General features: G+C 43.8%; 2 protein-coding genes across 3 annotated transcripts in view; both read left to right on the top strand.

Moving 5' to 3' along the window:
• LOC143288491 (uncharacterized) overlaps window positions 1–10818 on the top strand; it is a 57081-nt gene extending 46263 nt beyond the window's left edge. For both annotated transcript variants that reach the window (XM_076597056.1, XM_076597057.1), the window contains exons 8-12: window positions 1152–1325; window positions 3001–3210; window positions 5818–5987; window positions 6399–6519; window positions 8665–10818. In XM_076597056.1, the coding sequence (XP_076453171.1) occupies window positions 1152–1325; window positions 3001–3210; window positions 5818–5987; window positions 6399–6519; window positions 8665–8799 (810 nt within the window). In that variant the 3' untranslated portion in view covers window positions 8800–10818. The remainder of the gene's footprint in view (window positions 1–1151; window positions 1326–3000; window positions 3211–5817; window positions 5988–6398; window positions 6520–8664) is intronic.
• An 11323-nt stretch (window positions 10819–22141) lies between these two features.
• LOC143288123 (uncharacterized) lies at window positions 22142–27721 on the top strand. The gene is made up of 2 exons (XM_076596412.1): window positions 22142–22320; window positions 25760–27721. Exon 2 carries the CDS (start codon window positions 25779–25781, stop codon window positions 27483–27485), a length of 1707 nt encoding a protein of 568 aa, XP_076452527.1. The 5' UTR covers window positions 22142–22320; window positions 25760–25778; the 3' UTR covers window positions 27486–27721.
• The last annotated feature ends 265 nt before the right edge of the window (window positions 27722–27986 follow it).

The following is a 27986-nucleotide window of genomic DNA, read 5'->3' on the forward strand; positions in this document are numbered from 1 at the left end:
ACACACACACACACAGACAACTGAACACCGGGTTAAACCATAGACTCACTTTGTTTACACAAGTGAGTCAAAAATAAAATAAAAGCGGGTTGTTGGGGTGGAAAACTGGATTTCAGTCCTTTGAAGACACTGTATGTGGAGAATTCTGTCTTGGAGGCAGGGGAGGAGGAGCCAGTTACAACTCTAGGTTTTGCCATGGACAACTCTCTTGTTGCCGTGTGTTCTTTTACTTGCGCAGAGTGCATGATACAGATGGGACCTTGGGTTATCATCCTCATCCGAATGACTAGCGTCCAGACCTCTGGTCAAGGTCTAGTGGAGGGGAAGAAAATTGTGAATCCCAGACTCGGCAGCATATCTTGACAATGGCAGCGAACCATCTGCCCATGGCACTTAAGTGATCCAGACACATCACTTACAATTCAGTGCTGCTCTTAGTTTTGGAGGAAGAAAAATCATAATGGGATCCTGTAAGAAAGGATAATCAAAAGATAATCCACAGGGACCAAAAAATATTTAATAAAAAAAAAAAAATCCCCTGGATTAAAAACCTGGATGTCCACTCTTAAAAAAAAGAAAAAAGAAAAGAAAAGAAAATCTGCAAGATTAAAACCTGAATGTCCACTCTTAAAAAAAAAAAAAATCTCCACGATTAAAAGCTGGATGTCCACTCTACAAAAAATCCCCAAGTTTAAAACCTGGATGTCCACTCTGAAAAAGAAAAAATCCCAAGTTTAAAACCTGGATGTCCACTCTGAAAAAGAAAAAATCCCAAGTTTAAAACCTGGATGTCCACTCTGAAAAAGAAAAAATCCCAAGATTAAAACCTGGATGTCCACTCTAAAGTAGAAAAAAAAATTAAAAAAATCCCCAAGATAAAAACCTTGACGTCCACTCTTAAAAAAAAAAAAAATCCCCAAAATTCAAACCTGGAAGCCGCACCACAAGCCAGGTAGGCTCACCACAGTGATGCAAGTGTGCATGCATGTATGTGTAATATATATATATATATCTATATACATGGATACGCACTCACCGACAGACAAGCAGACATAGTCTTGACAGTAAAAACAAAGTGAGAGAGAGAGAGAGAGGATGGAAGACGGGCAATCAGTGGAGCAGTCACCACCCCCCACCCCTGACTGTCACAGATGATGAGGTGTAGCGACGAACAGCTGGGCATGGACACCACGTCCCGAGAGGAGGAGGAGGAGGAGGAGGAGGATGGAGGGGCCTCAGGAGGTGGAGAGACGTACCTGCGTCCGTCACTCTCCAGGTGTGCCATCTCTCTTCCGTCTCAGCTGCATCACTTCCACAAGGAGGGGGTTAGTGGCCTTTTTTTTTTTTTTTTGGCAGTGAAGAGGGCTTTGGGAAAAGATTCTGTCCCACCTGACTTTGTTGTTTGACTGATTGATATGGATACTTCTATAGCACCTGTCCTCCTGTAGAGACCAAGCCGTAAATGTCATTCACAAACATAGTGTCATGTGTACAATAGGCCACACACACACACACACACAGACACACACACACCACACACACACACACACACACACACACACAAAACTGCGCCTCCCTCACGCAGTCCAGTCTAACCAGAAAGAAACCCGGAGTTTTTCCACTCAGAGAGGACTGAACCCTGGCAGAACTTCCCAGTGATTGTCCCCCTTTGTCTTTGAAGTTGGTGGTTGTGGCAGCACAACTCCCCTTATGTTGATGATGATGATGATACGGATTCTTATATAGTGCCTATCCTCCTCCAGAGACTAAGCTATAAATGCTTCACGAACACTGAGTCATGTACACAACAGGCTGCCTACCCCCTGTGTAGAGCTGATTCAGAGCTGCCTTTAAGAGCTCATTATTTGTTTCTTGTGTCATTCAGTCAGGTTTCAGTCACGCACACACACACACACTCAGACAAAATCATGCAGAGAGCTGCTATCCCCCACTGCATTCCCCACCTGTGATTTAAAAAATAATTTATGCCCGTTTTGAAAATGTTTGAAATTTTTGTTTATGCAGGGTAATTTCACTGGAACTGTCTCTCTGTCTCTTGCTGTCTTGCTCCCTTTCTTCGTCTTCGTGCATGAGTTAGCATGCTTGTGGCAGAGAGGAGCATGTGCAAGAATGTCTCTGTACTGTTGTTTTTCTATATTTGAAAGGAAATTTTCCATGAGGGCACAGTCAAGTCTGAAGTCTCTTGTCTTCAATGATCGACTGTCCACATATATGTAAAGTGCTATGCCCTTGGTAGACGGTTGTTTTAGAAGATAGATTTTCTTGATTTGAAGCACATAATTTATTTTGGCAAGTGTAATTTTACTGGCAAGTGCCCTTGTACACCATCCCCCTGTGGGTAAATTACCTTGACAACGATGCTTCCATCATTGTTTGAGTGTTTTGATTGAATTTTTCATAGCTGTGATTCTGATGAAAAGGTGAGTGTTATGACCCTACAGGTAAAACTTCGCAAGAGCCAGTGCTTGGCATTTTCTAGACTTACCCAGCATCCCTGATTCTGACCACCTTATTAGGAAAAGAATGCTGTCAGAGGTGCACCAGATTCAAAGCAGGCTTCCTCCCTCCTTTACATGTATCGGAGCACGACCCAGTGCACTGTTTGTAGCCCGACTAGAGTCTAGTATTAACTAACTCTACATGAGTTGAGTGCATGTCAGTTTGAGTGTGAACGTACAAACGTGACAAGGCAGTTTTGTGTTTCCAGTATTGAAGCACTACCCAGTTCTCTATTTGTAGCCTGAGTAGAGCAACAGTATTTTGTTGAGTAACTCTACATGAGTTGAGTGCATGGTAGTTTGAGTGTGAACGTACAAATGTGACAATGCAGTTTTGTGTTTCCACTATCAGAGCACTACCTAATCCTCTATTTCTAGCCTGAGTAGACTACAGTTTTCTGTTAACTAACTCTACATGAGTAGAGTGCATGTTAGAGTGTGAATGTGCAGACATGACAGTGCAGTTTTTTTGTGTTTCCAGTCTTCGGACAGCGACGAAACAGAAGCTGGAGGAACAGGCAGAGATGACGCTTCTGCGTGTGCCGGAACTGATCATGAGGTCACAGAAATGACGTGTGACCCCAGTGATCAGTATGACAAGGTCAAGGAGGAGGAGGAGGAGGAAGAGGAGGAAGCGGAAAGCACCTTCAGCCGACAGTCTCAGCATCATCATTTCAATGAAATGCTTCAGGTCTGTGATTAAAAAAAAAAAAAAAGTTGGTTTTTATTTCTGTCATGGAAGTCTACATGAGTGGAATAAAATCAGACCCTGCGTCCTGGCTAATCATAATGATAGTGATAGTGTAGACCGATGCTCACACTTCCAGGTAGCGAGCTCATCATTTTTACAATGAAAGTTATGTACATACACTTTTTTTCCTGGTATGCACATGCATTCAAGTATGACGTGCCATGCACAAAGAAGTGTACGTGCACACACAAACATGGAAGCACACACAATGTTTTTTAATGAGACATTTATGCCAACTGATTTATTTTTGATTAGGTAGAAATTATTGATGTTTTCACGTCATAAGACATAATTGTTTAGTTTACAGTAATCTTGTCATAGTTTTAATACATATTTTTGACTCCCGCTTCAGTAGACAGGTAGGATTGTTGGTGAAACTGTGAAACGCTTGTTACAGTTTTAGTGAGGTATCAAAGTATGCAGGCTGGTCCAAATATGCTACACCACTCCTGCTTACAAAAATGGTCTGTGTCTGAGTCCTGTGGCTAAACTCTTTCTCTTGGTCACGTCTTCAGAGCTTGCCAGATAGTGGCATGGTTGTGAGTGTATTGTATTGCATTGTATTGCATTGTATTGCATCGTATTGCATTGTATTGTCTTGTTTTGCGTTGCAATGTATTGTATTTCAATATGTTGTGTTGCATTGCTTTGCAATGCATTGTATTGTATTACTTTTTGTCACAACGGACTCCTCTGTGTGAAATTCGTGCAGCTCACCACAGTGCAGCCCCCCCCCCTCCCTCCTGCTCCCCTTCAACACACCTCACCTCCCCCACCTCCTCCCTCCTCCCCCTCCCCCTCCCCCTTTCATATTTTTCTTCTTTTCTGTCTGCAAATGTTTTTTTTGTTTCACTACCACATTGGATTTTTCAAACATAGTTTTGCGGTGGACAGCTCTCTTTTCACTATGGGCGCTTTCACACACGCTCTAAACGCATGCTGGACTCAGGGCAACAGTTTCTCTTCTCAGCTGACACACTGGCACCCAGAGACCACCACTCAGGGTCTTACAGAGGGAGGTGTGAATACCCTGGTATTTGTATTTGTATTTCTTTTTATCACAACAGATTTCTCTGTGTGAAATTCGGGCTGCTCTCCCCAGGGACAGCACGTCGCTACACTACAGCGCCACCCATTTTTTTGTATTTTTTCCTGCGTGCGGTTTTATTTGCTTTTCCTATCGAAGTGGATTTTTCTACAGAATTTTGCCAGGAACAATCCTTTTGTTGCTGTGGGTTCTTTTACGTGCGCTAAGTGCATGCTGCACACGGGACCTCGGTTTATCGTCTCATCCGAATGACTAGCGTCCAGACCACCACTCAAGGTCTAGTGGAGGGGGAGAAAATATCGGCGGCTGAGCCGTGATTCGAACCTGCGCGCTCAGATTCTCTCGTTTCCTAGGCAGACGCGTTACCTCCAGGCCATCACTCCACACAACCAGCAGGGAACTGAACCCGGGACATTCGCTTCCTTGTCATGTGCTTTACTGCCATTGCAATCGCTCCACAACATTTTGTTGTTGCTGTGATGGAATGTGAAATAAGGTATCAAACGCTTCTGAACGGCTTTTTGGTGCATGCACGCAAGTTTCGGTTTCGGTTTCAAGGGGGTGTTGAAGCGCACAGGCTCATCCATATACACTGCACCACATCTGTTCGACAAAAAAAAAAAAAAAAGAAAAAAAAAAAGCAGCAACAAAAATAAGCAGATGCCTCACCTTGGGATAGGTTCTACATGCTAGCAAGTCAGTGCCTTGAGAGAGTAACAAAATTCTGGTTTGTTTTGTGACTTTTTTTTTTATTGTTTAGATGTTGTTGTGATCATTCATATCTGCAATTTGTAGTGTTGCATTGGTGGATACAGATTTTGTTTTTCCACCTCTGTGTCCTCATGTGTGCTCTTGTGTGGGTATAATGCACTATTTCATATGTTCTGTTTCATGTTAGGCGCTTTGAGGAGTTTGCACCACAGAAGCACAATATATTATTGTTATGATTATTATCATCATTATCATTATATGTATGTATATGTGTGTGTATGTATATATATCTGTCATACATCTGTATCTGAAAACTATGTACACAAATGAGAAAAGAAAATGAAAAAAAATGTGCACGCTAGCGAAACTATTCATGATGACGGCACATGCCTGACCTGTGCATAGGTCCTACATGCTGGTCAGGCATTGAGAGCCTAACAAATTCTGAAAAAAGTAGATATATATATATGTATGTTATGTGTACACACACACACACACACACAGTTGCACACACAATTGTGCACACACACACACACACACACACAATACAAACGTGCGCGCGCACACACAAACACACACACACACACACACATGTAATAATATCTGTATCTACATCTAAAAAAGCAGTAAACACAAATCAGAAAACAAACAAACAAACAAAACAAAACAAAAAAAAAAGATTCAGCACAAAAACAAAACCATACACGGCACACGAACGAACAAAACCTTATCCATCACGGTGACGACGACGATGGTGACCGGCGGTTTCGCTTGCCCTGATCCACCAGGCTCAGCAGAGCCGCATCGACAAACTGGAGAGGCGTGTGCAAGAGCTGGAGTGCCGTGTGCAGGAGCTGCAGCAGGAGCGCGACAAGCTGCAAGACGTGGTGTGCGGCCACGTCACCATTGATCACGTGCTGCAGCAGACGCGCAGTGAGCGGGACAGCGCCATGACCAGGTGAGAGAAGGGGGTTAGGGGGTAGGGGGTGAGTGGGGGCACGGGGGGAGGGGGGGTTGAGGAGGGGGGCAGGGGCATTTGTGTGTGTGTGTGTGTGTGTGTGTGTGTGTGTGTGTGTGTTTCTGAGACAAAGACAGAGACAGACAGACATGGACACACAGAGACACAGACAGCCAAACTGTATGCAGGTTGGCATCCAGCCTGTTGTGCAAACGCTCTTGTGTTCGTAAAGCGCTTAGAACTTGGTCTCTGACCGAGGATAGGCGCTTAGCATATAAGTATCCATATCAAATCAAATCAAATCAAATGAAACGCCACCCACCAATCCTCCTCCCTGACACCCCCCCCCCCTTTCCCTCTCTGTACCCCTCCCACCTCCTGAACTCCTCCACCACCTGTTTTGCCCCTCAGGATCAGTGACATGGAGGGGGAGCTGTCGCGGCTGACCCGGGAGGTGGTCACACTCAACGCACAGCTCATGGACACTGTGCGACGCAAGGTGCTCGTCTCCCAGGAACTGGACCAGTGGCAGGTAAAGTGAGGGAGGTGGTTGAGGGGATTAGATTGGACCAGTGGCAGGTAAAGGGGTGAGGTGTGTGTGTGTGTGGGGGGGGATCAGATCGGATCAGTGGCGGGTAAGGGGTGTTGGGGCGCGGGCAGCAGACTGGACCAGTGGCAGGTAACATGGTGGAGGTGGTGGGGAGGCAGTAGATTGGACCAGCGGCTGGTAAAGCGGGGGTGGGGTGGGGGTGGGGGGGCAGTAGATTGGACCAGCGGCTGGTAAAGGGGTGGGGCAGTAGATTGGACCAGCGGCTGGTAAAGGGGGGGGGGGGGGGCAGTAATTGGACCAGTTGCTGGTAAAGGGGGGGGGGGCAGTAGATTGGACCAGTGGCTGGTAAAGGGGGGGGGGGGGGCAGTAAATTGGACCAGTGGCTGGTAAAGGAGGGGGAGCAGTAGATTGGACCAGTGGCTGGTAAAGGAGGGGCAGCAGTAGATTGGACCAGTGGCTGGTAAAGGGGGGGGGGGGCAGTAGATTGGACCAGTGGCTGGTAAAGGGGTGGGGCAGTAGATTGGACCAGTGGCTGGTAAAGGGGGGGGGGCAGTAGATTGGACCAGTGGCTGGTAAAGGGGGACAGTAGTGGCAGGTAAAGGGGGACAGTAGATTGGATCAGTGGCAGGTAAAGGGGGACAGTAGATTGTACCAGTGGCAGGTAAAGGGAGCAGTAGCGCTCCAAGTCTAAGCAAGAAGACACTTCTTCATCTACTGAATCATTTAACTCACTCGTACGGGCCAGTCCTCTCTTCTCCTCTACACAGACCCCTCGGATGTCCAGTGGGTGTCTGAATGACCCAACCTTTAGCTTCCGTCGTCAGAATTGTGGTATTCTTTGTCAACATTCACCTCTTCAGTATAAGAGCCTTCCACTTGCAATATTTTGATGGTGGTAATTGGGGTGAAACGCTGTTAACGTCGTCTCTTTCGCCGTTCGTATGGAGAGAGTTAATCAATCAATCAATCAGTCAGTCAGTCTGTTAATTCAGATGTGGACAGTGGTACTTCTGTGCTTTAGTCTGTACCTGGGGTTCAGGTTGGGGTTGGGAAGGTGACTGTAAATTGAGTCAGACTGGCAAATTTATGCAGAGCACACAGGGTGTCATCATGGATCGCACAGTGCATGCACCCAGTGAGTGTCCCACTATCTCCCCCAGTGAGAAAATGCACAAAGTAACTGTCAGTTCTTGATGAATGATTTTAGTTGGTCAAGGGACCCCGGTTACATTGTGTTAAGGGGGCATTCTTTTGCATCAGTCAGGTAATCAGTTGAAATCAGAATGGTAGAAAACCTTATATCACAAGGCAGTGACAAAGGTGACTGTATAGACAGCTGTACAGGTGTGTGTGTGTGTGTGTGTGTGTGTGTGTGTGTGTGTGTGATGGGGTAGGGGGTGGGGGGTGCGTGCATGCCTGTGTGTGTGCGAATCATCAGAATCAGGATCGTTTATTTGCTTTGAAATCATCAGTGAATGTTTATAGACATATCAGCAAAGGGTAAAACCAATTATGTGAAAGATGTGCGACCTGTAATGTTGCATGTGCTCTGAAACATTTGTGTATGAATTTTGCAAGTCGATGTTGTTGTTGTTGAAGTTGATGTTTACAGATGATCAGTGTGAATATCGCAAAGGAAATGATGCAGAATGATATTGATTATAATAATTACAATGATAATTAATGGTTGAGTGGATGACTTGATTGATTGACAAATTTGTATTTGTATTTGTATTTCTTTTTATCACAACAGATTTCTCTGTGTGAAATTCGGGCTGCTCTCCCTAAGGAGAGTGCGTCGCTACACTACAGTGCCACCTTTTTTTTTCTTCTTTTTTTTTTATTTTTTCCTGTGTGCAGTTTGTTTATTTGTTTCTCCTATCAAAGTTGATTTTTCTACAGAATTTTGCCAGGAACAACCCTTTTGTTGCCGTGGGTTCTTGTACATGTGCTAAGTGCATGCTGCACACGGGACCTCGGTTTATCATCTCATCCGAATGACAAAGGATAGTTACTATACATGTGTGTAGCACTAGTCCAGTCAACTCACTGCTTATGTTGAAGACCATGATGACAGTAACAGCAACAATGACGATGATGATGACGATGTTGGTGATGCCGTTGCAGATAGACCTGAGTGAGGTGCTGGCAGTGCAGATGCAGCGTCGAAAGAGGGAGCAGCACAGGATGGACAAGCCCCTGGGGAAGTTGCAGAAGGGGGTCCAGTCTGACCCGACACCGTCCAAAAAACAAAACAGATGATACTGTCAAGACTGAGGATTGAAGTATTAACCCCCCACCCCTAGTCATACCTTTTTTTCTCTCTCTCTCTCTGATTCTCTTTCTTTTTTCTTTCCCCCAGTCCTGTCCAGTTCGTGTGCTTGTGTTAGAGACAGGCTTTGCTGGGAAGTGCTGTTCGTAGTTAGTAGTGTATAATGTATTGTTTAGGTCTCTTGAGTAACCAAACATACGTTTGGTTTGTTAGCATTTTAGCACTTGTTGTAGTATAACCACTCTTGATATTATGATTAATTTTTGTCTCTTGAAATGAACAGTGACTGGATTTTGTGGGGTTACATTTGAACAGGTGAAAGACAGTTTACTTTGAGGGACAGTGATAATGAATACGTCAGTGTCATTGTGACTGGCATTCAGATGCACATCCAGAAATGTTCAGGAAAGAAGTTTTCTCATCATGTTCATACAGGATGATTTTGCGTGTGAAGTACATTCAGGTGACAATCAAAGCGACATGGTCTGCTGAAGGAGTGTAGAAATAAAATCTCTCAGTGTTCTAGTCAGCGTGATGGTCTGTAGACTGGCGCTAGATAGAAAGTGCTTAGGTGTGTGATATTCTTGGTCGGTTGTGTGAGTCGTGATCCTGAAATGCAGAAGGGAAAAGACAATAGAAGAAGCTGTAACAGAGAATGCTTGGTGGGCAGTACAGTGAGATGCTTGTTCATGTTATCTTATTCCCACGCCATGCTTCTTGTCGTGAGAGAGGTCATGGGTGTTTCTGGCTACCTTTGGCATGCGAACAATCACGTGACTACAGAGCAGGTTTTGACTGGTTTTTCTGTCAGCATAATTGTATTCATTTGTTGCAACAAGGAGTATTATTTTTCAGTGTATGTATGATTATCATTATGTTCTTTACAAAGAGAAAAAAATGATCAGGCTAATGTTTTTTGTTCCAAGGAAGGCATAGTATAGGAACTTGCTTTTTTTTTTTTTTTTTTGATACAGTGAATTCTCATCTACCACTGGCATTTGCTGTAAAACTTAACATCATCTTTACAACCTGTTTTCTTCCCAATTATTTTTCCCTGTGGACACACAACTCTTTCCGCAAATATTTTCAGATTTTTTTTTTTTTTTTGGGGGGGTTTAATTGGATATTGTGCCAGAGAGACAAAATGATGGTTGTGTCTCTGATTATATGAAAGTAGATGGGTATGGGCAGAGAACGAGAGTTGAAGTTCTGAATGACAGAATGAGAAACATCAATTTTTTTTTCTGATTCAGATATCTTTGTAACATGGTGTAAGGGCAATTGAAATTCCTTGTTTGGCTCCAGCAAAAAAGATGATTAATGAATTATGGGTTGACGAATGTAGTCATCTTCATGTTCAGTACTTTCAAATTCTGAAAGCCATTAGGGGATGTGGTTGATTTAATATCAGAGCTCATATTTCAAGTTTGTCATAAATGACAGCAAAACATTCATGAGAATTTACATTTCAAATCAACTTATCATTTTATGTTTGCTAGTTGGAATGGTTTGTGTGCATTGTTTCCAAACGGAAGAAATAGGATTCCATGCATATGTCAGCGTGTGTAGTTTTATTTCTAAAGCAATAGAATGTACAAACAAATCAAAACAGCTGTGTAACCTCAAGACGTCTTCCATGAAGAAATTTCATCCAACAGTACCCACACATTTGCTTCCATCATGTCAAAACAAAATCTGCATAGCTCGTACACCTTGGCTCCTCTGCATGTCGTCATTTTCCTTTAAATTAGATGTGAAGGTCTTGATTTATTCCTTGTTTTGGACTACAGTTCTGACTGGTTTTTGTCATGATTTAACTGATCTGTTTGTCATGAGGGTGATTTGAAGAGATGGTCATGGACTGAATGTGAAGGAGGGAGGAAACAAAGCACTGCATGACTGAAGTGCAGGAATCTGGGATCTGTTTTTGTCTTTGTTTTGAACTGGTTGTCAGCATATAGGTTGCGCTGTATAGTGTGTGTGTGTGTGTGTGTGTGAGAGAGAGAGAGAGAGAGGAGATGGGGCTTGTGGGGTGGGGTAGGGGATGGAGGGTAGAGAGAGAGACAGAATGGGGGGGGGGGGGGTGTCTTAAAGCAGTGTCATAGCCTCACAGAAAAAAAAACCATTGAAGAGAAGTTGTGTGGACTATATCATTGACATATCAAGGTACTACATATCATTTCTGTCCACAAGCTTGGACTTTTGTTGTTGCTAAATGATGTTTTTTCAGGTGTTTTTTTGTTTTTTTGTTGTTTTTTTTTGGCTGGGGGGGGGGGGGGGTTCATGTTGAGAAACTTACTATTATTGTGGTTAGCAAACATTGCATTTTGATGTTGTTCACAGTTTTTGTTGTTGTTTTTTTTGTTTGTTTTTTTATTCTGGTATGTCAGGCCAAATCATTTCTTTGTTACCTTCATGTTTGCTGTTATTTTGTCTAAGAAATATTGTTATTAACAGTGGCTTTATATAGTGTCCATTTTTCACCCTACAGTGTTGTTATAAAAGTCTGCTGTAAAATATGATATGAAGTCCATGTTCATGTTGTTTATTTTTCAGTGTTGTTGGTAAAGATGGTAAGAAAAACAGTATCTGATTGTCATAGTTAAATTCTCCAGTTTAGAATGTATGGTAGATTTGATGTAATTGTTTTGAGTTCCTTGAGAGATTGTCATCCTTCTCTCCTGTTTGTACAATGTTTATCTTTTCTTCCTCCTCTTAAATACTTTTTTTTTTTTTAGCCTTTCTCTCTGCAATCTTTTTTCCATATGTACACAGGTGTTGTGTACATGTGTATGTGTGCGTTCTCGTTAATGTGTGCACGCATTCTTTTTTCCATATGTACACACGCGTTGTGTACGTGTGTATATGTGCATTCTCGGTAATGTGTGCATGCTTGCACATGCGTGGGTTTTACGATTCCTGTTGAAATCAAGATGATGAGTGAAGGTTTTTGAGGAGATCTGTTCCAAGGACAATTTTGTGGACCAGAGACGGCAAAAGAGAAAGAAAGACTGAGCGAGTGTGTGTGTTGATCAGCTGACTTTTCTCACTGCCAAAGTGTTGACCGCCTTCCCAGCTTGCCACAGTGTACCGGTGTTTGTCGACGGTGACGCCCCCCCCCCCCCGCCAATCTCAGTCTTATCCCCTGCCACATCCTGTGTCAGTTCATGCTTCAGTATTGCTGCGCTTGTGCACGTTACAGTCAATCCTTCGAGTCAGTTCTAGGTTTCAGAATGCTGCAATGTTCTAAAAAAAAAAAAAAAAAAAAAAAATGCAAAAGAAAAAAAAAAACCCCAAAAACGACAAACAAATCTTGAAATTCTGTGTTTTGCTTTAATGCTCCCTATTTATGTTTGTTTGTTTCTGAATATTCAATATTTTTTATGCTTAATTTAATGCTGATTTTCATTTCTGTTGAATAGTGGAATCTTGTCTGGGGTGTTTGTAAATGGTGCTCCATAATACACTGATGCTGATGTTTGCTTGAAGTGTTGAAGGTGCTCGGAAGTTTGGAATCAGTTTAGAAATGCTTTTTCTTTTCTCTGATAAGTGTATTGCACATGTCTGTTGTGTCTTTTTTCTTTCTTTTTTTTGCATGATGTGGTTTCCGCTAGGTAAACTACTGATATATTTCTTTTTTTTTCTGTTTTTTTTTTGTTTTGCAACGTTTACAGTTCTTTTATGACTGTGACCTCACATTCTTCCTTGGTTTTGGGATTTTGCTCTGTAGAAGTAATTTCGGATGGGGATGGTTTGAAAATTGGATGTTCAAAGTTTGTTAGGCTTAGTTTGCCCACACATGTAGATGCTTGCGACGATTGTTGGGAGAAAAACACAATTGCACCCAAAAAACAAAAACAAAAACAAAAAAGATCGAAATTGTCTATTCTTGTTCACACAACAGTTCTTTGACTGCTGGCTGAGAAGTGTGATTATAAGATTACATTTTGGTAAGATCTAAAAAAAACAAAAACATAAAACATCAACAGTATCAACCACCACCAACAAAAATAAGTTCCTTGACACTGTTTGCATTGTGAACACCATTTTAGTGGGAAAATTTGAATTGTGGGGTCTACAAGATTTACGTCCCTTCTTGATTGTTTATGCACATCTGAAGGGTCAAGGAAAACAAGAGAAAGGAATGGACGCTTCTAGGCTTTGGTGATGAAGAAGAAGAAAAAGAATATTGTATTTAGTGAAAGGCAAGCAATGCAGGTGAATGCTTTCAGTTCTGTTGTGTACAAGTTCACTATGAAAGACTGGATATGTTAGTCGGCTAGTTTTGCTCCCTTCCTCTCTCTGTCTCTCCGCCTCTGTCTCTCTCTGTCTTCATCCCTGTCTCTGTCTCTCCCGGTCTCTCTGTCTGTCTGTCTCTCTGTCTGTCTGTCTCTTTCCCTCTGAAAATTAGTTGGATGATATTTATTAAAAACAAAAAAATTCAAAACCCCAACCTTTTATTACCTAACAGTAAAAGCAGACCCGTGCACCAAGAACGTCAAAAAAACAACAACAAAACCAGCATGCCTAAAACCGAAAGTCAAGGTCACATGGGAACAAAACCAGAAGTTCAAGCACATGGTGATGTTGCACATCACAGACCCAGGACAACTCACATATTCATTATCACCGATTTTTTTGTTTGTTGCCTGGCCGACCATGGAGTCCGTATTTCGATGTTAAAAGCACACCATAAAGGAAAAAAGAAAAGAAAAAAAAAAGAAAAAAAGAAAACCACCAATAGAAACCCAAAACTACAACCCAGTCCCAAATACATTGTGGTCAGTAACATGACACAGTCGCCCACTTGCACTTACATTGGCCTGACGCTAAAGCCACCAGCTGTATCTACTGAATCTTTGCACTACTACTGCTGCTGTGCTGTTGCTGCTACTACTACTTCTATTACTACTACTACTACTACTGCTACTTCTGCTGCTACTGCTTCAGGCACAATTGTCATGACCACTGCTATACTACCCCCTTCTCTCCAAGGACTAAGACCTTTTGTGGAATGACAGGCCATGTGGATTGGATGAATTGTAAACTACTTTGGTGGTGATAGTTCCTTGTTTGGATCCAGATCCAGATTATTTATTTGTTTATTTGTTCTGAAACATCGCACCATTGAAAAATAAAAGGAAAACAAAGGTAACCACAAAGACATTCAACAAACAGAAGGCACACATTTCCAGTAAATTAAATACATGTGTAACCTGTCACTGGTGGAGGTTCCTGCATTGTGGAGAGCTGTCTGTTCTGAATCTGTTCCTGCTTTAACTGGAACTAATTTTGGATGACCTTAAAAAAAAAGGGTTTCATTTGGCTTATATGATGTATGTAGATGTTAGCTTTATTCATCTGTTTTGATTCTTTAATATCCTTTCTCGGGGACAGTTTTATTTGTTCCGTCACCGCCTGTGGTTCGCTTACTTGAATTGTTTGTTTTCCAGGGTCAAGATTTCCGTTTGTAACCTATTGAGTGTTTTGTCTGAACGTGTTGACATAATTCTTTTTATTTATTAATTTGTTTTATTCATTTGTTTTATTTATTTATTTATTCATTTTTTTTAAGTTAGTATTGTCGCCTCCACCGCTGGGATGCGAGTTATTAACCCTTTCACCGCCAGTCAGTTTAGAGTACACAATTCCCTTGTTGTATAAACACAGAAAAGACAGTGGCTAAGAATAGCTGGGGATTCCCCCTGCGATGTATAGAAAATATGGCCTATCCTACCACCGAACATTAAGAGCAGTAGGTTCATGGATAACAGACCAATAAATGGTCACCATTCAGTGACGTGGGTCTTCTACAAAGTCTGTGCATAAATGCGAGCTTGGCGGTGAAAGGGTTAAACTGTTCCAAGTATTTGTCCTGTCTTCTGTGAAATCAGTAGTAGAAGTGGATGATTTTGTGTGTGTGTGTGTGTGTGTGTGTGTGTGTGTGTCCTATGGAAAGTATTTTTTTCAATTGATTTTTGTAGTGTCCCCCCCCCCTTCTCCTGGAAAGTCAGTGTGTGGTAAAAAATTGAGAAATCCCTTTTAAATCAAAAAATGACCTTGTTTTCTTCCTTTCCTTTCTGCCCTTTTTTGGTCTTCTGGCGCGGTTGTAAGTACGGCCATGAACAGTGAAGTTATGCTTCGTTTTTGTTTGTTGATGCTTGGATTTGATTTAAAATTTTTTTTTTTTTTTTTAACCAAAACAGGGTATTTAGAAATATTGTTTGTCTTCTGTTCACTGTGTATGTTTTATCTCTGCTTCAAAAACCACATACAGAACATCTTTTCTGTATGCAGTTCTTTTGTTAGCGAATGGTTTGGAAGGGATCAAAGCAGGGGCGCGTCCTTGGTTTATTTGCATTTGTATAAGAATATTCTTCCGCCACGTGGTTGGTTTGCAGGAATACACTGTATCTTTGTTGCATGAGTATTGTGTTATTGTTGCTAGAGTTGACACTCTTCTTATACCATTGCGATGATGGTTTAAGATCTTGAACTTTTAAAAATCAATTTTTGCTCCGTGTTGTTGCTCTCTCTGTCTGTGTGTGTGTGTGTGTGTGTGTGTGTGTGTGTGTGTGTGTGGATAACTTTGATATGGCTGTCAATTGTTAATGGAGATTCCTTGCACTATGATTTTTTTTTTTTTCCAGTGGCAGGGCTTTTCTCTCATTCCGTGTATTATGTTCAGAATTCTTTGCGAGTGAGCGATTTCCGTTTGTAACCCCAGTGGTGCCTGAAGCTGCATTGTGGCTTTTAAATTTTTTTTTTTTTAATACTTTTTATTTTTTTTTTTAGCTCATTTCGAGATTATTTAAATCGTAATTACATTGAATCTAGTCAAGTTTTGTTGTTGTTGTTGTTGTTGTTGTCGAGTGTGCTGTGATCTCAATTGTGTTGCTTCTGATGATGGTGCTTCAAGTGCGTTTTGTCAGTGTTGGTTCACTGCCTGGAGAGAGTCGGCTTTTGACATTGTACACGTTTCCTTCTCCACCAGTTTTACAGGCTGAAACACCGCCAATGTTTGTTGTTGCTGCTGTTGTTGTTGTTGTTTGGTTTTGCAAAGATGTGTTTTGTGTTAAGTGAAGCCAAGATTTTTGTCCGGTCATTGATAGATTAAGATAGTCAAGTCCTTTTTGTATACGTGAATCCCAAGATTTTTGTCAGGTCGTTGGTAGATTAAAATAGTCAAGTCACTTTCGCTTTGTTGCAGTGACACCAGTTCCTCTGTTCGTCGTTGTTGTAAAGTTTTCATTGTTGGTGTCAACATTATCTGCAAAGCTTGTTGTTGGAGACTGAAAGAGATGGAAAATGTTTACTTTGGGGCTTCGTGCCCCACTTCAGTCTGTGTTGTCTGGTAGCGGACTGTCATTGAGTGCAGCTCGTTGGACCAGTTTTCTGCGCTTTGGAAGTAGACTTTGGCCTGAACATCGTTTTCACTGTGGATTTCATTAGAGGTCACAATCCTAACTAATCATTTGAGAGAGAGAGAGAGAGAGAGAGAGAGAGAGAGAGAATGGAAAAAAAACCCCTGCTGATGCAGAACCTCATTTCTTACGAAAGCCCGAGAGAGTTAAAGAACATTCAACGGGAACGTTCATTCAAAATATTTCAAGACAATCATTGTCACACACACTCACACACACACACACGCGCGCGCGCGCACACACACACACACGCAAACACACACACACGCGCGCGCGCGCGCGCGCGCACACACACACACGAGAAATGATAACAATTCAGTTGAGACCCAAGCAGAACCACACTGAACTCCGAAAAGACCTCTTCCGAAAGGATCTAATTTGTCAAAAATCATAGAGCGGTCTATCACTTTGCAAGCAAGGTGGTTCCTCTCTTAAGTTGTTACCCAAAAGAATCTCTGACTGGCACCCGTCTGGCTGTGTTTGGAGGACTTGGGTTGAGCAGTTAGGGCGATGCCACTGTAAAAAAAAATTAAAAAAATAAAAAAAAGAAAGAAAGAAAAGAAGAGAGAGAAAGAGAGAGAGCCCTCCTCTCTCCCCGCCTCTCACCCTCTCCCAAACTGCCTCACGAAAGCCTGTATGACATTGACCTTTACCGAAGGTCTTTCCAACAGGTATTCCTGGCTAACTCTTCAACACTGTCACCGAGGCAACGAATTAGATCAGTCGGTCCTGGGTGTGGGAGTTTATTGTTACTTCGGACAATCCGGAGAAAAAAACAAAAAACAAAAACAAACGGCACCACCACCAACAAAAAACAACAACAACAACAACAACAAAATTACACCAAACATTTGATTCCTTCATATTTCTGCTGAAATCAAAACCCCATGTTTCTTGTCCAGTAGTAAACCCCAAAAGTGGAGGATGCCTGCTACGGTGGGATGATAAAAAAAAAAGTCCATAGACATAACAGCCTACTCCTTGAAGTATTCGAGTGAGCAGCCCACGAACGGAGAAAAAAGCAAAGTAGAGTCGCACGTGCGAGCAACTTTTATCAGAAAAACAACATCGTAATATATTTGTTTTCGATTTGAGTTTGAGATCGCCGGGGTGTGTTTTTACACAGACTCGCATCTTTGAATAAATGAAGCAAAAATTGTTCAGATACAAAGCTGTGTATGGTGTCTGAGACTGGAACGTTTGTTTTCAAAGCAACCTCTTCATTCTTAGTATTATTGGTATGATGATGATGATGATTATGATGATGATTGTTATTACTTCTGAACGTCGAAGGACAGTTTTTAAGATAAGCGAATGGTCACTATGAAAGGTATTTGGAAGGAATTTGGTTTTGATTTGTTTCTTCTGGACTTATCAGTGTTGAGAAAAGTCATGTGACAGAAATCGTGAGTGTACAAGCTTATGTCCCTTTTTTCTGTGCATGAGTGTTGTCGTTTTTACTTTCGTTGCATTTTTTTTTTTGTCTGTACAACTCAGGCTTTTAGTGAAATAAATCATCCTGGCTATGTCATGTTAAATGGTGTATGATTGAATATTTTATGTGCGATTGATTGTGTGTGTTGGTGATGGGGTTTGTGCGCGCACGCGCGCGAGTGCGTGCGTGCGTGCGTGCGTGCGTGTGTGTGTGTGCTTGTGTGCATATGTGTGTGTGTGTGTTTCAAGGAGGTGTTAAAGCTTGCGGACTGATCTATATACACTAAACTGCATCTGCTGTTAAAAGATAACAGAAGAAGAAGAAAAAAAGAAGAAGGAAAAAAGAGCAGATGACTGACCTAGCCGACACGCTGGTCAGGTCCAGAAGGTAAGGAATAATTAAATGTTAAAGGCCTCATAGCCTTTTCCGGCCGTCAGGGGCAGTGAATTCATGTCCATTGTGTCTGGGGCTCGGCATTGAAAGGTCAGGACCAGATCCTCTTCGTCCGTCGTTATAACCACCATTATCGATCGGTGTACGTTTCAAAAAACATGTTCTCTTCGCTGAAGGAACACACACACACACACACACACGCACAAACACACACAAAGTCCATGGACATGAACGTTCGATATCAAAACAACAAGCCCTTTTCCTATCAGGAGTGACAGTTTGAAACAATGGGATGATGAAGTACTTTTGAACGCTGTTATCGACTGAGTGGTTGGGTATTTTCCTGAATTTTTATCTCCTTAAATTCAGGGATGTATTCTGACGAAAATTATGTTGTTCATAATTGAAAAAGACAATAATGTTGCGACTTATTTTCTGTGGTTTTTTGAAAAAATACCCCCCAAAACAAACAACCAAACGAACAAAAAACCTTGGGAGAATGTTTGAATGTCCACTGGTTCCGGCAATCACGACTGGGTCATTTAGTGAAGAAAAAAAAGGATAAAACTGATTGTATAAATCTGACTGTGCAAAGCACAGCAAAGGCTCTAATTTGAAGGTCACCGTGCTTCATATTGATACATTCAGTTAACTACCACACTAATGTGCGGCTATCCTGCCTCGCCCATAAAATCTCGTCTGCAATGACGCATTCTTCCGGTCTGTGCCAATCAGAAAGCTGCTCATTCAGTTTTCAAGCCTCCCACCCCCACCCCCATTCCCCCCTCCTCCCAGCCATGCAAAAGACAAAAATCAACAACAATCAAACAAACAACAACATGACGGTTTGAGTCAACAAATCGGTTAGTGTTCATGGGTCATTTCGCGTCGTGTTTTAAGCGGAGGAGGGAGCAACACACGTTACATATGTCCCTTCTCACAGACCTGTCAGTGTAAAAGGAACATCTTCGTCAGAACAAGACCCCGAATTTAGGAGTGGATGGTATGATAACAATGCCGATAAAGTTATCTTTGTCAAGCGCGATCGTGTCGATGATGACAAAATTAACGAACAAGAAAAAAGGTATTTAGTCAACCAGTAAAAGCTGACATCATAGATACGCGAAATCCTTGTTCGATGACCTGCTTAAAACAAAACAAAACAAACAAAAAACAGAAAAAAACAACGTGTGTCCGTGGCGCGCGCGCGCGCGCGCGCGCGCGCGCGCGCGCGCGCGTGTGTGTGTGTGTGTGTGTGTGTGTGTGTTAAACTTTAACAAATTCATTTTCTCTGGAAATGTAACCTACTTTGTCAACACAAATTTTTTTAAATTTAACTTAAAGATAGGGGGAAGTCAGTTCTTCCAAGAAAAAAAAATGATAATGCACTTTTGGGAAGGGCACACAAATTATAAAGAAGCGAAAAATGTTTTTACATACAGATTTCTGTTACATTTTTATTCCTGATTCACAAAACTTAGCATCTTTATGCTGAGAGCAGTCGTTTTATCATTTTAGTTTAAAAAATGAACAACTTCTGCTGTGTACAGTGGCATTGTTTCATACGCCTGCTAGGATTAGCATAATTCTACAATTTTGGGAAGAGGTCGGTTTTAAGGCCAGACTTGAAAGAGCTGAGTGTGGAGACTTGACGAAGCGAAAGAGGAAGTTCATTCCAATCGCAAGGTCCACAGACAGAGAAAGAACGGCGGCCAACAGTCGAGTGTTTGAATCTGGGTATGAGTAAACAGAGTGGATCCGAAGCTGATCGTAGTGAGCGAGATGGAGTGTAGAGGTGAAGGCAGCCGCAGAGATAGGAAGGGGCAGTTCTGTGAATGCATCTATAACATAGAGTGCTGATCTTGTACTTTATTCGGTGTGAGACAGGGAGCCAGTGGAGATGTTGCAAAAGAGGAGTGATGTGCTCAGATCTTTTCTATCTGAGGACGAGTCGGGCAGCAGAGTGACTTTCGTAATGCACACTTGACGAGTCAAGACTGACGACACGTGTTCGATCCGTCGATCAAACTTTTGTCAAAAGAATCGATTTTTGTCCGGAGTGATTATCATGTATATTAATCCTTTTGTGAACAGTTATGGGAACGAAAAGTCGTGATGAAGACGGGCAAGTTTGAAAAGTCAAAAGAACTATTCTCATGATCGGAAACCAATGCAGTGCCGATCGTTGCCGCGGACTGCTTGATATGGAATTGTCCCGTATCCAGTGAAAACGCTCGTTTCTGATATAATAATAATAATAATAATAATGGTATTTATATGGCGCCGAATCTTGTGCAGAGACAAATCAAAGCGCTTACGCACCAGAACGCACGCTGGAGAATCCATGAAGAGAAGCCATGAAGGAAATACAATTTAGATCGATATACGGAAGCATATATGTGCTGTGTTTTGCTGTGCTGTGCTGTGCTGTGCTCTACCGTATTGTGCTGTGCTGTGCTTTTATAGCGGAACGACACGACTCGACGTTTCTTACTGCTTTCAGAGCAACATTTTCCGCAGTTGGTACTCGGTGAACCCCAGAATCGTCAGAAAAGAAACGACAGCTTAAAGAAAATGTCTTGATAAAACCAGCCAACCCTCTGATATGGATAAAGAATAGGAAGGGACCAAGCATCAATCCCTGTTGGACACCACATAAGTGTAGAGCATCTGAGGACAGGGACTGACCAAAAAGAAATTGCTGACAACTGGAGGTCAGATGGGACGAGAACCAACTAAGAACGGTTCCTTCAAGACCCATGTTACTGTGCAGACTCTGGAGAATCCATGGAGAAGAATCCATGAAGAAAAGCCGTGAAGAAAAGCCACGGAGAAGAAGCCATAAAAAAGCTATTAAGAAGCCATGAAAAAGAAGCCATAAAAAAAGCCATGAAGAAGAAGAATCAATGGAGAAAAAGCAATGAAGACAAGACATGGAGAAAAGCCATAAAAAAACACACGAAGAAAAGCCACGAAGAGGAAAGCCATGAAGAGAAAAGCCATGAAGAGGAATGCAACGAAGAATAAGCCATGGAGAAAAGCAATAAAGAAAAGCCATTAAAAAGCCTTGAAGAAGAAGCCATGAAGAAGAAGAAGAAGCCATGAAGAAGAAGAAGCCATGAAGAAGAAGAAGAAGCCATGAAGAAGAAGAAGAAGCCATGAAGAAGAAGCCATGCAGAAGGAGCCATGAAGAAGGAGCCATGAAGAAGGAGCCATGAAGAAGAAGCCATGAAGAAAATGGAGCCATGAAGAAGAAGCCATGAAGAAGAAGCCATGATGAAGAAGCCATGAAGAAGAAGCCATGCAGAAGAAGCCATGCAGAAGAAGAAGAAGCCATGAAGAAGAAGCCATGCAGAAGAAGCCATGAAGAAGGAGCCATGAAGAAGAACCAATCAAGATGCCATCAAGGGGGAATTTTTTTTAAAAATAACGTGGTTGGCCACGTCATCTTATTACAACGGATCATCATGTTTTGTTCAAACGTATGTATTTTGCTGCAAAGCTGGAGTACTGACAGTGAAATGGGATAAGGGAAAGGGTCAGTTATCACATGTGCTTGTGAATTTGCTTATTCACTCGTGCGTTATCTGACTGGCCTCTTTTGTATTTTGTATTCAGCTGATTGATGCAAAAAAACAAAACAAAACATAAAAATAAAAATAAAAACTACAAAAGCAGACAGAAAAAAACAAACACCCCCCTCCCCGTCCCCCTCCCCTCCCCCCAACTCCCCGCCACCACCACCCCCCTCTCAACCCCTCCCCTTCCACACACACACACACACACACACAAAGTAGGGAAAAGAGACATTGGTCATATCACTGGGGGAAGAGAGAAGGAAGAGAGACAGAGACAGAGAGAGACAGAGAGAGTGAATTGCGGTGTGAAAGGAGGGATGGGAAGAAAAAGGAGACTGATACCTCCCTACCCCTCCCTCCTATTCCGCCCCCCCCCCCACCCCCTCACACACGCTGAAGTCCATGCCTGTTCTGTACACCACGTGTCTTGACAACCGCAGTGACGTAGACAGGTGATAACTGACTGTTGGGATTGTTGTCAGAGGACAGGGCAGGGCTCATTCAGTCAGACACCTCTGTCAGATAACAGCGCACAGTGCTGTGTGCACCAGACGTGTCTGTGTCTTCGCTATGTTCCACCTGTTTGCACCTTACATGTCTGTGCCTTACGTCTGTACACCTGTGTCATCAAAACGTAACTTAATGTAACCTTCGTCACCTCCACATCTCTCCAGACAACAGGTAAGAGCCAGCAGTGTGCTGGTCAGACTGACAATACTTTGAGTGTTGTCCTCAACACAGTGTGATTCACATGTGTATGTCTGTCAGAACCTGTTTGTGTGAACCTGTAATGATAGGGCGTGGCACAGTTTGGGGTTTGATTTTATCGTGATATTGATACATCAGTGCTCGTGTGTTTATGAGTAACTATAACATTGATCATAGTAATTCGTTTTAAGGATTGGACATCAGCATGTGGGGCTCCGGGCTGTCTTTGTCACTGCAACCAGCGTGTAGGAGCTGGGCTTTGTCATTGTCTTTGTTCATCCAGTTCACTGATGATGGATCTAGGCTTGTCATACACAGACACACACAAAAAAGCAGCGACAGAAGCGCATGACCGCGCGTGCACGCGTGTGTTTGTTTACGCGTGTGTGTCCATGTGCGAACCTATCTGTGTGAGCGCGTGTGTGAATCTGACCTCGGAAAAAGGACAGACAAATTAACCAGAATATAAGTATGTTGATTCAGATTCATTAATGTTTCGGTTTGTTTTTACCTCAGTGTATCTCTTCAATGCAATTAACATATCTAACGGCTGAGGAGTGATGGATAAAAGACAGAAAGAGAAGAACAGTGGGGGATAGGGGAGGGGGCACAGGTCAAGAAAGAGGTAATTAAATGATGTAATTAATATTTCACTTTTACTGTTGGAGTTTCTGTTATGAAAACCATCGTATGTAAAGAAACCATTAACTCACATTAACAAAATGCATTTACAAGAAAGTTGTGTTTGTGTGCATGCGTGTGTGCGTGCATGTGTGCGTGCGCGCGCGCGCGCGAGCATTTGTATGCACGCGCTTGCGTTCGAGTATCTGTGGCAACAAGCTAAACATTGCTGTAAAATCTACAGGGAATAATCTGGGGATTTGGTATCCTCCTCTCCCACCCACCCCTTCACTGCCTCCTCCACTCCCACCCCACGTAACCCTTCACCGCCCCCTTCCTCCCCCCTCACCTCATACCCCCCCTCCCCTCTATCGACCAGGTGTTTGAGTTCTGATCCAGTGTTCGCCGGTGATCAGGGTTCGAGGCGCCGTTTCGGCACGGTGCTGTGTCCTTGGGAAAGGCAGATAACTTCGCCTTTCCTCACACCACCCAGGTGTGGTGGGTACCTGTTTTCGGTCAGGCAATGTTGAAGGAGAGGAGGGGGCCCTGGTTTCCTGTGTCCAGCCCCAGACACAGTGGATATGAATTCGCTGCCTTCCTGTATCCTGCCCTAGACACAGTGGATATGAATTCACTGCCTGACTGTATCCTGCCCTAGACACAGTGGATATGAATTCACTGCCTTCCTGTATCCAGCCCTAGACACAGTGGATATGAATTCACTGCCTTCCTGTATCCAGCCCTAGACACAGTGGATATGAATTCACTGCCTTCCTGTATCCAGCCCTAGACACAGTGGATATGAATTCACTGCCTTCCTGTATCCAGCCCTAGACACAGTGGATATGAATTCACGACCTTCTTGTATCCAGCCCTAGACACAGTGGATATGAATTCACGACCTTCTTGTATCCAGCCCTAGACACAGTGGATATGAATTCACTGCCTTCCTCTATCGAGCCCTAGACACAGTGGATATGAATTCACTGCCTTCCTGTGTCCAGCCCTAGACACAGTGGATATGAATTCACTGCCCCGATGGCCTGAAAAAAGGCTATGAGACCTTTAACCTTTCAACCTTAACCCATTCCCCACGTGTAATTCCATTCCTTCCTTCCCACAACAAAAACGTTCCTCTGGACACTTTACAAGGGGTTGTAATGTTCACCAATGGAGAGTCCAGTCATGATAAAAGTCCCTCTGTATATTTCGGGATCATTCAAAGGCTTCAACTTCTGTCACCCCCCCAACCCTCTCTACCCTGTGATAATCCAGTGATACCTGCTCTGCACTGCCAACACTGTCTGTCTCTGATCATTGGTGAGGTGCCTCCCATCTCTGTTACCACCTCGCTTATCACCAACTCCATCACTACCACTAACACTGGAGTGTTGGCCTAGAGATAGCGCGTCCACATAGGAAGTGAGAGAATCTGAGTGGTGGGCTGGACACTAGTCATTCGGATGAGACGATAAACCGAGGTCCTGTGTGCATTTAGCGCACGTAAAATAACCCACGACAACAAAGAGGTTGTCCCTGGCAAAATTCTGTCGAAAAATCCACGTCAGTAGGAAAACAAATAACATTGCAGGCAGAAAAAATACAAAAAAAAAAGGTGGCACTGTCAGAGTAGTGACACTCTCCCTGGGGAGTGCAGCTCGAATTTCACACAGAGTAATACAAATACAAATGCAAATTACCACCTCCCCCATTACCACCTCCCTCATTACCACCTCCCTCATTACCACCACCTCCATTACCACCTGCCCCATTACCATAAATCTCATTACCCCCCCCCCCACCCCATTAACATCTCCCCAACTACCACCTCCACCACTACCACCTCCCCATTACCACCTCCACCACTACCACCTCCCCCATTACCACTTCCACCACTACCACCTCCCCCATTACCACCTCCACCACTACCACCTCCCCCATTACCACCTCCACCACTACCACCTCCCCCATTACCACCTCCACCACTACCACCTCCCCCATTACCACCTCCCCCATTACCACCTCCACCACTACCACCTCCCCCATTACCACCTCCACCACTACCACCTCCCCCATTACCACCTCCCCCATTACCACCTCCACCACTACCACCTCCCCCATTACCACCTATGCCAAACCACACTCTCACCATTATCCATCGTCACTGTAACTCGAACATGTACACCCATGCACGCACTATCGTGGACACCCTCCCCACACACACACACACACACAAACACACACACACACACAAAAACACAAACGTGTACGGAAACACACACACACACACACAAAAACACAAACGTGTACGGAAACACACACACACACACACACACACGCGCGCGCGTCCGAACATTCACGCGCACGAACACGCATACATTCTCGCATGCACACGCACGCACGCACGCACGCACGCACACACACACAGTCTCTCTCTCTCTCTCTCTCTCTCTCATTCACCCTCTCCAACACACCAACAGACACACGCACATACACACACACACACACACACACGCACACACACACACACACACACACACGCACGCACACACACACACACACGCACACACACACACACACACGCACGCACACACACACACACACACGCACACACACACACACACAAATATCAAGACACACTTGAACACACTTGTGTGTCTCGAACTGAAAACGACTCGACTTCATTTATTTTTACGAAACCCAAACGATTTAACAATTTGTTTACATACATAAAAAAGAGCAATGTGTGTGTGTGTGTGTGTGTGTGTGTGTGTGTGTGTGTGTGTTACAGACACCAGTCATTAACTACAATGGCTACAGGAGGCAGAGAGGAGGACCCCCACACCTGTGCTGTCTGTCTGGGAAGTTACCGCAATCCTAAGTTCCTTCCCTGTCATCACACTTTCTGTGCCCCTTGTATCCAAGATATTGCTGACCGCCACCCTGGGTGTGGCTTTCCCTGTCCCTCATGCCGCAGAGTGGCCTCCCTGCCTTCAGGAGGAGTAGCCTCCCTGCAGACTAACTTTTACGTTCAGCCTCAGTCTCCTAAACAGAAAGCTGGTGCCCAGGACATGTGTAAGATTCACCCAGATAAAAAGCTGAGGTTCTACTGCATGGAGTGTGATGAAGCCATCTGCATCAGCTGTAAACTAACGAAACATGAAGGCCACAAAACAGATGACCTGGCTACAGCAGCCGCCCACAAAAAGAAAGAACTGCAAGACGACAAAGCTCGTCTTGAGCGTGCCGTGTCTGACGTGACGAAGAGAGTGACGTCACTGCATGAAGACCGACAATCCATTGACAAGAAGAGAGCAGCAGTGGAGAAAAACATCCATGACCGACACGCCACTATGGTGGCTGCTGCCGACACACACAGAGACAAAGAGCTGCAATCCTTAAAGTCTCAGCACGCAGACCTGGACAAGGACGTTGTCGGTGATATTGCACAACAGGAAGGCAACAAGGCGGAGCTCTCCAGTCTCCTCCAACGTCTCAACGACGCCATCACCTCCGGGACAGATGGCCACGTCGTCACTGTCGCCAAGGAGATGAGAAGTGGGCGTGGCAGCCAGCAAGAGATAGACGCTCTGACGTCAGGAGAAGAAAGACCACTCCGAAGACCCGTTCTTCAGTTTAACGTCAGCACTGACGTCATGATGCAGACAACACGTGACTACCTGGGCAGTGCACGCACGATGGAGATGAAGGGAAAAGGGCCTGAAGTTAGGGTCACAGAGCGCTTTCAGTGTGCACAGGACCCTGACGTGGAGGTCTTTTCACTTTGTCATAAGGATGAAGATCTACCTGTAGTGCGTGTGTCATATGAGCGGTGTGGGGGGAAGGAGGACGCTCCGGTAAAAACATTCACAGAGACAGGGGACTGTGTGGGCACTGGTGCTGGTAAGCATCTGGGCAAAGTGCCCTACAGACGTTATGCTAAAGGACAATGTATGTTTCTACACCCACAGCCAGGCATGTTTAAGACGTACTGCAAGTCACCAACTGCTGCACACTTCATACTGAACAACCGCCTGTCGGGACGGGCAGACATCAAGAGAGAGACAGTGACATCCACAGACCCATTCAGGGCAGAAACAAAAACAGAGTTCAGCATCCAGGTGGGCCCTCACCGTGCATTCGACGTGAACGAAACAGAGCAGCATTTCGCTGTGGTTGAGGAAGCTGGACAGTCCACATTCTGGCGCAGTGTCCGCTTGTACCGACGGTCAGTGGAGAAGGCGGTCAGTACGTACAGCCCTCCTGCACCAAGGTTCCAGCCCTCTGACGTGTGTTTCTACACACTAGGAGGACAGGAGGTGCTGCTGGTCACTGATGAACTCAACGACGCCATGCACGTGGTCACCATCCAAGGGGACACAATGCGGTTTGAGCGTTACCTGTGTGGGGGTTGTCCGTCCCTGATTCAGCCCACAGCCATCACTGTCGATGTTAAGGGTCGTCTGTGGGTGGCCTGTAGGGGAGGGGCTGTCTTGATGATAGAACAGGTGTCTTGATGTGTGTGTGTGTGTGTGTGTGTGTGTGTGTGTGTGTGTGTGTGTGTGTGTGTGTGTGTGTGACATGTCCCTTGATGTGTGGAGGAGGAGGAGGAATTTTGTTAAGTGTCCCGTCACACATATCGGTGATTGAAGACATTTTGTTAAAGTATTAATGTATATATTTGAGTATTATCCTTTAGAAGGGTTGGGGGATGTGAATGAATGGAGAGTTGGGGGAAACCGGGTAAATGAGGGAGTGGGGTGGGTGAAATTAAACAAACAATATCTAAATACAATTACAGGAGATTGCTTGAAGGACTTCGTTAAAGAGAAGTCGTTAAACTAACAAGCGGAACAACTGATAATGCAAAAAGTCAAAAGCATCAACGTTCCCAGTCACTTGTGAAGACACACTTTCGTATACATAAGGCTTCATCAAGCTACAGTCAAAAATTATATGTTTAATTGTCAGGTTACTAAAGCATATGCGCTTGACATTAGAACAATACTTGGTCCGTA

This window comes from Babylonia areolata, chromosome 12 (genome assembly GCF_041734735.1).
Source record: "Babylonia areolata isolate BAREFJ2019XMU chromosome 12, ASM4173473v1, whole genome shotgun sequence".
NCBI classification, from domain to species: Eukaryota; Metazoa; Mollusca; class Gastropoda; order Neogastropoda; family Buccinidae; genus Babylonia; species Babylonia areolata.